This window comes from Macaca mulatta, chromosome 1 (genome assembly GCF_049350105.2).
Source record: "Macaca mulatta isolate MMU2019108-1 chromosome 1, T2T-MMU8v2.0, whole genome shotgun sequence".
NCBI lineage: Eukaryota > Metazoa > Chordata > Mammalia > Primates > Cercopithecidae > Macaca > Macaca mulatta.
The window spans coordinates 239,222,612-239,234,978 of record NC_133406.1 but is presented as its reverse complement, the minus strand read 5'-3'; the positions used below and the strand labels follow the sequence as shown (position 1 = coordinate 239,234,978).

Sequence of the window (12,367 nt, the reverse complement as noted above, 5' to 3'; positions counted from 1 at the left end):
GGGGCCGGCGGTGACCAGGGGGACAGCTGGGTGTGGTGGGGCCGGCGGTGACCAAGGCTGTGCCACGTCCTCCCGATGTTTCCTGTGCTCACAAGCTGCCGCTTTAGATTCTCTGGGAAAGTCCCCCTGAAGGGACTAAGGAGCCCGCGTTCCCCTCGGGACAGCTTGGCCGGCAGCCCCAGCATTTCCTTCCCCATCCCTGCTCCGCAGATTCATGCTGGTCCTGGCCAGCTGCGACCCCAAGCAGTTACACCAGGACATCCACGACCGCATCGACGTGATGTTTTACTTCGACCCGCCCGGGCCGGAGGAGCGGGAGCGCCTGCTGAGAATGTATCTTGACAAGTATGTTCTTATGCCGGCAACAGAAGGAAAGCAGTAAGTGTCTCCCCTCACCCACCCCTGTCCAGGGACCCTCGCTCTGGGCCCACCCCCGGCCCTGCTCTCCGGACGCACACAGCAGGCCCAGTCTCCGGGGTGGCACCGCCTCCCTGCTTTGCGGTTTCGCACAGGAGCCCTGTGGGCCCCAAGGGTCCCAGAGGCTGCACCCAGGGATGTGCCACCACCCTTTCCTCATCCCCACCTGAGAACAGCCTGGTGGTGTCTCCTCGGGTTTGGGGGGCAGAGCCCACCATCACTTACAAACCTTCAACTTTTTGTTTTTGAGACAAAGTCTTGCTCTGTGCCCCAGGCTGGAGTGCAGTGGCACGATCTCAGCTGACTGCAACCTCTGCCTCCTGGGTTCATGCGATTCTCCTGCCTCAGCCTCCTGAGTAGCTGCGATTATAGGTGCCTGCCACCACGCCCCACTGCTTTTCGCCTTTTTGTAGAGATGCATTTTCACCATGTTGGCCAGGGTGGTCTCGAAACCCTGACCTCGGGTGATCTGCCCGCCTTGGCCTCCTACAGTGCAGGGATTACAGATGCCAGCCACTGTGCCCGACCACCCTCAGGCCCTGGCAGTGCAGGGAGGTGACGTGGAGTGTTGCTCTGAGACCCCCATGTTGGGATTTGAGGGAGACGCTCCTCATGAGAGCCCCGTGTTGGGACTGGAGAGGATCCTCATGGTCCCCTGCTGGCTGCTGGCCTGGCCTTCCTCCAGCTGCCACGCCTGGCCCTGGAGCCTCATGGTGTGGGGCGCGGCTCCGGCTGCACTTGTGCCCTGAGGCCTTCAGGCTCCCTGTCGCTGGCGGTGGGTGCAGCAGGCACGGCGGGCAGAGCCCTCCAGGTGATGACAGGCCCTGTGGCTGCACGCCGGCTGCCTCAGGAACACTCTAGATGAGCAGTGGCTGCTCCACCTCTTGGCGTCCCCAGGTCCCAGGTTTCTGAGTCCTTCTGTGCACCTGACCTAAATTCCTGCTCTCTCCAGTGACAGCAAAAGCCGCTCTGTTCCAGAGAGAGCCTGGTTCCCCCTGCCAACCGCTCTGTGGCTGCCTGCTTCATGCTAGCCCAGCTGTCCCGGCCTTAGTTTCCCTTTGGCCCTCCCCTGCCCTGGGCTCTCCCACTCCCACGGCTGCTCATAGACCTGGCACAGTGACTTGGCTTCTATGACCTCCAGGGAGATGCTTTTGCTGGAATTCAGGGCTCTGCCACTGCCACTGTAACGGCCATGAGCCCTGTGGGTGCTGAGTGGGCAGGTGAGGGCAGGGCTGGTATGAAGAGGGGGTGCGGCCATCTCCAGGCCCCACAGCAGCCACCACCTCCCTGCTCAGCCCAGACCTGGTTTGCATCAGGGAGAGGGCGGAGTTTGGCTGTCACAGGAAGAGTCCCTCCCAAGGGGACATCTGGCATGGGTGCCCGCCTGGCTGCCTGTCTTCCGGCCCCGACCTCATGGTGTGGGAGCCGCTGCCTTGGCCGGCCCACTTGGGAACTCCTTCCCCAGGCGCCTGAAGCTGGCCCAGTTTGACTATGGGAGGAAGTGCGAGGAGATCGCTGAGCTGACGAAGGGCATGTCGGCCCGGGAGATCGCACAGCTGGCTCAGTCCTGGCAGGTGAGTGGGGCTCGGGCGCACCCACCCAGACAGGAGCCCAACTCCTGTGGAGATGGCCGGTTGTGCCTGTCCCAGCACCAGTGTCACACAGCAGCTTCTGTTGAGGGGTTTTCAGTGCACAGACGTGACATGGGGCACTCGCCCCAGTCGGCCACTCCACACACTGGCGCGCCCCTGCTCCTGCCCTGGGAAGTGTGGGGCATGTCCGTGGCTGACGGTCATAGGTCAGGAAGCCCGTCCGGCATCCTAGTATCTGGGCTCTGCCAGGTGGGGCGGGAGGCTTTCGATGCTCACCTTGGCAGACGGGCACCCCCTGGTGTGAATGGTCATCAGGACAGGCCCCGCCTGAGTTTGGTGGTGGGGCTGGAGGGATGTTGTGTTTCCCGGACCACGTCCGTTGGCTTGATCCTGCTTGACGGGCTCAGACACAGGGGCAGGAGTGACCTCTGATTGTCCCACAGCCGGCTGCTCCTTGGAGGACCCCCTCCTGCAGCTCCGTGGCTGCTGCAGGGACGGGGAGCCGGGACTCAGAGCAGTGTGGGCGTGGCCATCCAGAAAGCTTTGGTCTTTGGGGGTTGCTGGAAAAGCATAACCAGGTCTGTAGAAGGCACCAAGGCCATGCACAGGCATTGCTGCCTCTGGGGTCTGCAGAGTCTGTGACAACCTGGTCACTCAACCTAGCAGCGCTTTCGCGTGTGACAGGTTCATGAAGTAGCCAGTTACCTTGATTTGAACGTTGGAGCTGGGGACTATATGGGCTGTATTAGTCAGTTATGCCGCTGTGACAAAGAGCCTCAGATCTCAAACCCCATCCTTGTGGGTCAGCTGAGGTCTGTGTTCCAGGCCGTCTCCACTTGAGACCAGGTCTGTTTCCACAACTAAACAAACAGAGACCGGGCGTGGTGTTGGCTGACATTTGTGTTCCCAGCATTTGGGGAGGTCAAGTCAGCCAGATTATTTGAAGCCAGGAGTTCAGGACCAGCCTGGAAAGCAAGGGGAGACTCCATCTCTACAAAAAATAAAAAAATTAGCCGGACCTAATGGTGCACGCCTGTAATGCCAGCTCCTTGGGAGGCTGAGGTGGGAGAATCACTTGAGTCCAGGAGGCAGAGAATACAGTGAGCTGTGATTGTGCCACTGCACTCCAGCCCGGGTTACAGAGCAAGACCCTGTCTTTAAAAATAAGAATAATTTGAGCCGGGCATGGTGGCTCACGCCTGTAATCCCAGCACGCTGGGAGGCCAAGGGGAGAGGATCACTTGAGGCCAGGAGTTCGAGACCAGCCTGGCCAACATGTCGAGCCCCACCTCTACTAAAAATACAAGAATTGGCCGGGCGCAGTGGTGGTGCATGCCTGTATTCTCAGCTACTCAGGAGGCTGAGGCAGGAGAATCGCTTGAACCCGGGAGGTGGAGGTTGCAGTGAGCTGAGATGGTGCCATTGAATTCCAGCCTGGACTATTCAGGATCCTTTGAGATTCCATAAGAATTTTAGGAGTGGTTTTCCTATTTTTGTAAAACATAATTTGGGTTTTCACAGGGACCGCGTTTAGTCTCTATGTCGCTTTGATGTCTCTCAGCAATATTCTGTGGTTTTCTCTTGTTTTCGAGACGGAGTCTCGCTCTGCTGCCCAGGCTGGAGTGCAGTGTTGTGATCTCAGCTCACTGCAACGTTCCCCTCCCGGGTTAAAGTGATTCTCCTGACTCAGCCTCCTGAGGAGCTGGAATTCCAGGCAGGCGCCACCATGCCCGGCTAATTTTTGTACTAAGAGACGGGGTTTTGCCATGTTGGCCAGGCTGGTCTCGAACCTCTGACCTCAGGCAATCCACCCACCTCAGCCTCCTAAAGTGCTGAGATTAAAGGCACGTGCCACCACGCCCGGCTAATTTTTGTATTTTTAGTAGAGACGATGATTCACCATGCCGGCGAGGTTGGTCTTGAACTCCTGACATGAGGTAATCCATCTGCCTCAGCCTCCCAAAGGGCTGGGATTCAGACATGGGCCACTGCGCCCAGCCAGTTTTCACTGTACAAGTCTTTCACCCTCTTGGTTAAGTGAATTTCCAAGCATTTTATTCTTGCCGCTGCTGTTGTAAATGGAAACGGTTTCATAATTCCCCATTCACATTATTCACTGTTGGGATGGAGAACTGCAGCTTTCTTTGCTGTTGATTTTGTATCCTGTAAGTTTGCTGATGTCACGGCATTTTTTCTTCCAATATGGATTCTAGGATTTTCTACATATAAGATTATGTCATCTGAGAACAGGTGATTTTTACCTTTCCCTTTTCAGTTTGGATGACTTTTCTTTTTCTTGTCTAATTGCACTGTCCAGAGCTTCCAGTGGTGTGTGGAATAGAAGCGGTAAAGCATTCTTGCCTGGTTCCTTACCTCAGAGGAAAAGCTTTGTTTTTCACCACTGAGTATGTCACCTATGGGCTTGTGATGTGTGGCCTTCATTGTGTTTAGGGTGTATCCTTCAATTCTTGGTTTGGTGAGTGTTTTTATCATAAAAGTGTGAGGTGGGTGGATCACCTGAGGTCGGCAGTTCGAGGCCAGCCTGACCAACGTGAAGAAACCCCATCTCTCCTACAAATACAAACTTAGTTGGGCATGGTGGTGCATGCCTGTAATCCCAGCTACTCGGGAAGGTGAGACAGGAGAATCGCATGAAGGCAGCAGGCAGAGGTTCCAGTGAGCCGAGATCGCGCCATTTGCACTCCAGCCTGGGCAAGAAGAGCAAAATTGTCTCCAAAAAAAAGTGGCCAGGCACGGTGACTCACGCCTGTAATCCCAGCACTTTGGGAGGCCAAGGTGGGTGGATCACGAGGTCAGGAGATCGATACCATCCTGGCTAACACAGTGAAACCCTGTTTCTACTATAAATATAAAACATCAGCTGGGCATGGTGGCAGGTGCCTGTAGTCCCAGCTACCTGGGAGGCTGGGGCAAAAGAATGGCGTGAACCCAGGAAGCGGAGCATGCAGTGAGCTGAGATGCCTGGGCTACAGAGTGAGGCCCCAACTCAAAAAAAAAAAAAGGTGTTGTATTTGGTCGAATACTTTTTCTGCAACACTTGAGACAGTCGTGGGGTTTCCTTCCTCCACCCTGCTAATATCGATTGATTTTTGTATGTTGAACATTTCATATGCGGAACATTGATTTTCATATGTTGAACTATCGTTGCATTCCAGGAATAAATCCTGCTTGGTCGGCTGGGCGCGGTGGCTCAAGCCTGTAATCCCAGCACTTTGGGAGGCCGAGATGGGCGGATCACAAGGTCAGGAGATCGAGACCATCCTGTCTAACCTGGTGAAACCCCGTCTCTACTAAAAAATACAAAAAACTAGCCGGGCGAGGTGGCGGGCGCCTGTAGTCCCAGCTACTCAGGAGGCTGAGGCAGGAGAATGGCGTGAACCCGAAAGGCGGAGCTTGCAGTGAGCTGAGATGCGGCCACTGCACTCCAGCCTGGGTGACAGAGCGAGACTCCGTCTCAAAAAAAAAAAAAAAAAAAAAAAAAATCCTGCTTGGTCAGGGTATAGAGTCCTTTTAGTGTACTGCTGAATTCGTTCTGCTGGCATTTTGTTGAGGACTTTCCCAGTGATGCTCATCAGGGATATTGGCCTGTCATTTTTCTTGTGGTGTCTTTGTCTGGGTTTGATATCAGGGTAATGCTGGCCTCCTAGGATGAGTGAGGAAATGTTCTTCAATTTGTCCAAGAGTTTGAGGTGTGCTGCTGATTCTTCTTAATGTTTTGTGAATTGACACGTGAAGACATCAGGTCCAGGTCTTGTGTTTCAACTTTTACAGCTTGAAGACTTTAGGTTCCCAGAAAAATTGCAAAGGTAGCACAGAGAGCTCCCGGGCCCGGGGCCTTGCCACGTAGTGAACGTCATGTGTCACTGTTGGCCCCACCTGGGACTGGGTCTTGCCCAGAATCCCACCCAGGACGCCACGTGACATTTAGCTGCCACTTCTGGTGGGCTCTGCCAGGTCCCGTGCTTCCTGGTGGCGTGGCCCCATGAGCATCTGCTCATCCCCTTTCCTCCACTGGGCCCTGGGTGAGGTGCAGCCACTCGGGTGCACCCTGAGGGTTCCTGCACCTGTTTGAACTCTCTTGGGTCGGCTCAAGACCAAAAATGATGCTGAGCAGTCCTGGGCCTCTGATGCATAGTGGTGGTCCGGTTCCGGTCAGCGTCTCCTGCACTCCTGGGCCCCTGAGCCACAGTGGCGGTCCAGCTCCAGTCAGTGTCTCCCCACACAGTGGCTCTTGGCAAGGGGTGGGCGCTGTCAGTGGGGACGGGCACCACGTGGTCATCCCCATGGCAGGTCCCATCGTGGCAGCCGTGTTGTGGGAGGATGGTGCGCTGCTGCCCCTTTACCCTGTGAGATGAATCCTGCCTCTGGGAGGCACAGCCGGGATTGGGTGAGGGACCCCCTCAGCTGTCCGGGAAGCGTCCCCTGCCCTGTGCTTCCTCCAGGCATCCTGGTGCACTCCCAAGCACGGTGCCCAGTGGGGGTGCCCAAACCTTCACCCTGACCCATGGGTGACTTCCCTTGGGGACTCCACGCCTTTCACTGGGACTGGGATGGAGAGCGACCTGTCCATGGCAGAAGGGCTGCACCTGAGGTGCTTGAAGCAACACCAAGGGCCACAGTCCCAGCAGCTCCAGCCTCCGCATGTTGGATGCCAAGTCCTGTGCCCAGGACAGGGAGGTGGAGGCACGGGTGATCTTGATGCTAGCACCTATGTGCCCCGAGGTTGGGCAGTGGCTGCCTCTGCTGTGGAGGCCTATGAAGGTGAGGGTCTGAGGATCTGTAGTGCACTGTGACCCGGGGGCACTGCCTGGCCACGGCTGAGACACGCAGAGGGTCTGCAATTCCCTCCTGCCTCTTGGGAGCTGCCCTGGGTCTGCAGTCAGTGGGGCTCGTCCTCGGGCTTTCCGTTATTAGAAAGTCACTGAGAAACTGCAGTGCTGAGGACGCAGGCAGGGCTGTGGCACTGCAGGGGCCGCTCCCGGTGTCCACACGCATGCTGGGCTCTGCCGAGGTGCCGGAAGCCTGTGTTTCACCCTGAGGCCGTCCTGGTGCCCCGGGTTTGGACCCTCCCCACCTCGGGGTCCTGGAGTGCGTTACGGGTGGGGGGTTCCCATGGTGGCCTCCCTCAGCTCCCTCTCTCCTCACTAGGACACGGCGTATGCCTCCGAGGATGGGGTCCTCACCGAGGCCATGTTGGATGCCCATGTTGAAGACTTTGTCGAGCAGCACCAGAAGAAAATGCGCTGGCTGAAGAGGGAGGGCCCGTCCTCATGGACCAGCACCCCTTAACCTGAGTCCGCGGTGAGACCACACGTCACGGAGCCTGGCCGCGGACCCCTCCCACCCCTGCCTTTCCGGTCCCTGCACGTTTAGGAAATGCTTCCCCTAATAAACTCCCACAGGTGCCGCAGCGCTGTGTCTATTGGCTGATGTGGTGCGGGGTTTGGGGTCCCCTAGTGTCCTTCTGGGGTCAAAGGTGATAGAAAAGACAGGCTGGAGCTTTCTGGAGAATTTAGGCACAGAAGGGTGGGCTTCACATGAGGTGCCTGCCACAGCGGGGTTGGCTGCCTGAATGCCACCCGGGACCGGCTGCTCGCGCTCCATCCTGCAGCTGTGGAGACGGGGGTGCCCCTTTGCCTCTCTCCACGAAGTGCAGGGCAAACAAGACACAGCGGTTTCAAACAGGCGATGGCCCGGACTGCGTGCCTCGCCGCCCCTGCGCCTTCCCCTGCCCCTGCTTTCCAGCTAGTCCCTGAAAACCTTGATGGGGCCGGGCGCGGTGGCCCATGATGGATTCTCAGCACTTTGTGAGGCCAAGGCGGGTGGATCACCTGAAGTTAAGTGTTCCAGCCCAGCCTGGCCAACATGGTGAAACCCCATCTCTCCTAAAAAAAAAAAAAGAAAAGAAAAAGAAAAATTAGCCGAGCGTCGTGGCAGGTGTCTGAAATCCCAGGCACTCAGGAGGCTGAGGCAGGAGAATCACTTGACCCCGGGAAGTGGAGGTTGCAGTAAGCTGAGACCATGCCATTGCAGTGCAGCCTGGACAACAAGAGTCAAACTCTCTCAAAAAAAAAAAAAAAAGCCAGGTCAGGTGGCACGTGCCTGTGGTCCCAGCTTGGTCCCAGATTCTTGGTTTGGAGGCTGAGGTAGGAGGATCACTTGAGCATGGGAGGATGAGGTTGCAGTGAGCCAAGATCGCGCCATTGCACTCCAGCCTGGGTGACAGAGTGAGACCCTGTCTCTAAATAATCAAAACCTTGATTACAGCCATGGGGTGGGGGTTGGGGGGCGTCTGGCTACGGCAGGGGAACTCATTGGGTTTTTCTCGTTCTCTCCTAATTTTTGGTAGAGACAGGGTTTCTCTGTGTTGCCCAGGCTGGTCTCCAACTCCTGGGCTCAAGCGATCGATCCTTCTGCCTCGGCCTCCCAAAGTGGTGGGGTTACAGGCGTGAGCCACCGCACCTGACCTGTTTTACTTTTTTTTTTTTTTTTTTTTTTGAGACGGAGTCAAGCTCTGTCACCCAGGCTGGAGTGCAGTGGCCGGATCTCAGCTCACTGCAAGCTCCGCCTCCCGGGTTCACGCCATTCTCCTGCCTCAGCCTCCCGAGTAGCTGGGACTACAGGCGCCTGCCACCTCGCCCGGCTAAGTTTTTGTATTTTTAGTAGAGACGGGGTTTCACCGTGTTAGCCAGGGTGGTCTCAATCTCCTGACCTTGGGATCCGCCCGTCTCGGCCTCCCAAAGTGCTGGGATTACAGGCTTGAGCCACCGCGCCCGGCCCCTTTTTTTTTTTTTTTTTTTTGGCAAGGGAGTCTTGCTCGCCCAGGGTGGAGTGCAGTGTTGCAATCTGGGCTCACTGCAACCTCCACCTCCAGGGTGTCAGGCCTCTGAGCCCACGCTAAGCCATCATATCCCCAGTGACCTGCATGTGTACATCTGATGGCCTGAAGCCACTGAAGATCCACAGAAGTGAAAACAGTCTTAACTGATGACATTCCAGCCTTGTGATTTGTTCCTGCCCCATCCTACCTGATCAATGTACTTTGTAATGTCCCCCACCCTTAAGAAGGTTCTTTGTAATTCTCCCCACCCTGGAGAATGTACTTTGTGAGATCCACCCCCAGCCCCCAAAATATTGCTCCTAACTCCACTGCCTATCCCAAAACCTGTCAGAACTAACGGTAATCCCAGCACCCTTTGCTGACTCTTTTTGGACTCAGCTGGCCTGCACCCGGGTGAAGTAAACAGCCTTGTGGTTCACACAAAACCTGTTTCGTGGTGTCTTCACAGGGACACGCGTGACACAGGGTTCGAGGAATTTTCATGTCTGAACCTCCGGAGTAGCTGGGATTACAGGCGAACGGCACCATGCCCAGGTTAATTTTTGTATTTTCGGCAGAGACAGAGGCCCAGGTAGCCGGGCTGGGGGACAGCTGGGTGTGGTGGGGCCGGCGGTGACCAGGGCTGTGCCGCGTCCTCCCGGTGTTTTCTGTGCCCACCAGCTGCCGCTTTAGATTCTCCGGGAAAGTCTCCCTGAGGGGGCTGAGGAGCCTGTGTTCCCCTCGGGGCAGCTTGGCCGGCAGCCCCAACATTTCCTTCCTCATCCCTCCTCCGCAGATTCATGCTGGTCCTGGCCAGCCGCCACCCCAAGCAGTTGGACTGGGGCATCCATGACTGCATCGATGTGACAGTCCACTGCGACCTGCCACGGCAGGAGGGGCGGCAGCGCCAGGTGAGAATGTATTTTGACAAGTATGTTCTTAAGCCGGCCACAGAAGGGAAACAGTAAGTGTCCCGCCTCACCCGCCCCTGTCCAGGGACCCTCGCTCAGGGCCCACCCCGCCCCTGCTCTCCAGACGCACCCAGCAGGCCCAGTCTCCAGGGTGGGCACCACCTCCGTGCCCTGAGGTTTTGTGCGGGAGCCCTGTGGGCCCCGAGGGTCCCAGAGGCCGCATCCAGGAGGTCACGCCCCCTTTTCCTCATCCCCATCTGAGAACAGCCTGGTGGCGTCTCCTCAGGTTTGGGGGCAAAGTCCACCATCACTTAGAAACTTTCAGCATTCCTTTTTTTTTTTTTTCTTAAGACGGACTCTTGCTCTGTCATCCAGGCTGGAGTGCAGTAGCTTGACCTCGGCTCACTGCAAGCTCTGTCTCCCAGGTTCACGCCATTCTCCTGCCTCAGCCTCCCAAATAGCTGGGACAACAGGCACCCGACACCACGCCCGGCTAATTTTTTTGTGTTTTTTTTAGTAGAGATGGGTTTGACCGTATTAGCCAGGATGGTCTCGATCTCCTGACCTCGTGATCCACCTGCCTCGGCCTCCCAAAGTGGTGGGATTACAGGTGTGAGCCACCGCATCTGACCTTTTTTTGAGGAAGTCTCACTCTTGTCCCCCTGGCTGGAGTGCAGTGCCGGGATCTCAGTTCACGGCAACCTGTGCCTCAGCCTCCTGAGTAGTTGGGATTATAGGTGCCCGCCACCGCGCCTGGCTGGTTTTTGTGTTTTTGTAGAGATGGAATCTAACTCCGTCTCCCAGGCTGGAGTACAGTGGTGTGATCTCAGCTTACTGCAACCTCCACCCTCCGGGTTCAAACCATCCTCTTGCCTGAGCCTCCTGAACAGCTGCGATTACAAGCGCCCAGCACAATGCTCGCCTCATTTTTTTGTCTTTTTAGTAGAAACAGCTTTTCACCAAATTGATCAGACTGGTCTTGGACTCCTGACCTCAAGTGATTCACCCTCCTCGGCCTCCAAAGTGCAGGGATGGCAGATGTGAGCCACCGGGCCCGGCCTCTTTTATGTTCCTCTTCAGTACTCAGAGGACTGTGAGGAAATCCGGTGCCCGGCCACCCCCAGGCCCTGGCAGTGAGGGGAGGTGATGTGGAGTGTTACTCTGAGATTCCCATGTTTGGATTCGAGGGAGACGCTCATCATGAGACCCCCCGTGTCGGGATTAGAGGGAGAGGCTCCTCATGGTCCCCTGCTGGCTGCTGGCCTGGCCTTCCTCCAGCTGCCACGCCCGGCCCTGGAGCCTCCTGGTGTGGGGCGCGGATCCGGCTGCACTTGTGCCTTGAGGCTCTCAGGCTCCCTGTTGCTGGCGGTGGGTGCAGCAGGCACGGCGGGCAGAGCCCTCCAGGTGATGAGAGCCCCCAGGAACACTCCAGATGAGCAGAGGCTGTTCCACCTCTTGGCGTCCCCAGGTCCCCGGTCTGAGTCCTTCTGTGCACCTGACCTAAATTCCTGCTCTCTCCAGTGACAACAAAAGCCACTCTGTTCCAGAGAGAGCCTGGTTCTCCCGTTGACCCCTCCGCTGCCGCCTGCTCCATGCTAGCCCAGCCGTCCGGGCCTCAGTTTCCCTTTGGCTCTCCCCTGCCCCAGTACCCAGCTGCTTGGGAGGCTGAGGTAGGAGGATCATTTGAGTCCAGGAGCTTGAGGTTGCACTGAGCTGTGACTGTGTCACTGCACTCCAGCCTTGGCAACAGAGTGAGACACTGTCTTAAAAAAGAAGAATTTGGGCCAGATGCTGTGTTTCATGCCTGTTCCCAGCATGCTGGGAGGCTGAGGAGAGAAGATCACTCGAGGCCAGGGGTTCCAGACCAGCCTGCCAACATGTTGAACGCCACCTCTACGAAAAATACAAAAATTAGCCGGGCGTGGTGGGTGGGTGGGTGGGTGCCAGTAATCCCAGCTACTCAGGAGGCTGAGGCAGCAAAATCTCTTGAACCTGGGAGGTGGAGATTGTGGTGAGCTGAGATAGTGCCGCTGTACTTCAACCTGAGCAACAGAGTGAGACTCCTTATCAAAATAAAGAAATCAATCAATCAATAAAAATAATCACAATAATTTGGGCTGGGCGTGGTGGCTCACTCCTGTAATCCCAGCACTTTGGGAGGCGTGGATCGGTTGAGTTCGAGGCAAGCCTGGCCAATGTGGCGAAACCCCATCTCCACTACAAATACAAAAATAGCCAGGTGTGGTGACAGGCACCTGTAATCCCAGCTGCTCGGGAGGCTGAGACAGGAGAATCTCTGGAACCTAGGAGGCGTAGGTTGCAGTGAGCCAAGATCACGTCAGTGCGCTCCAGCCTGGGTGACAGAGACTGTCTCAAAAAAGAATAATAATAATTTGACTGGGTGTGGCGGCTCACTCTTGTCATCCCACACTTTGGGAGGCCGAGGCAGGAGGATTGCTTCAGCTCAGGATTTCGAGACTGGCCTGGACAACATGGTGAAACTCCATCTCTACAAAAAATACAAAAATTAGCCAGGCATGGTATCATGTGCCTGTGATCTCAGCTACTCAGGAAGCAGAGATGGGAGCATTGCTGGAGCCTGGGAG

General features: G+C 56.4%; 1 protein-coding gene across 1 annotated transcript in view; it reads left to right on the top strand.

Annotated features, from left to right (window-relative positions):
• The first annotated feature begins 9,324 nt into the window (after positions 1-9,324).
• LOC114674454 (ATPase family AAA domain-containing protein 3C) overlaps positions 9,325-12,367 on the top strand; it is a 28,383-nt gene continuing 25,340 nt past the window's right edge. Inside the window, exons 1-2 of the mRNA XM_077981099.1 lie at positions 9,325-9,405; positions 9,647-9,761. Coding sequence (XP_077837225.1) covers positions 9,398-9,405; positions 9,647-9,761 — 123 coding nt within the window. The 5' untranslated portion in view covers positions 9,325-9,397. The remainder of the gene's footprint in view (positions 9,406-9,646; positions 9,762-12,367) is intronic.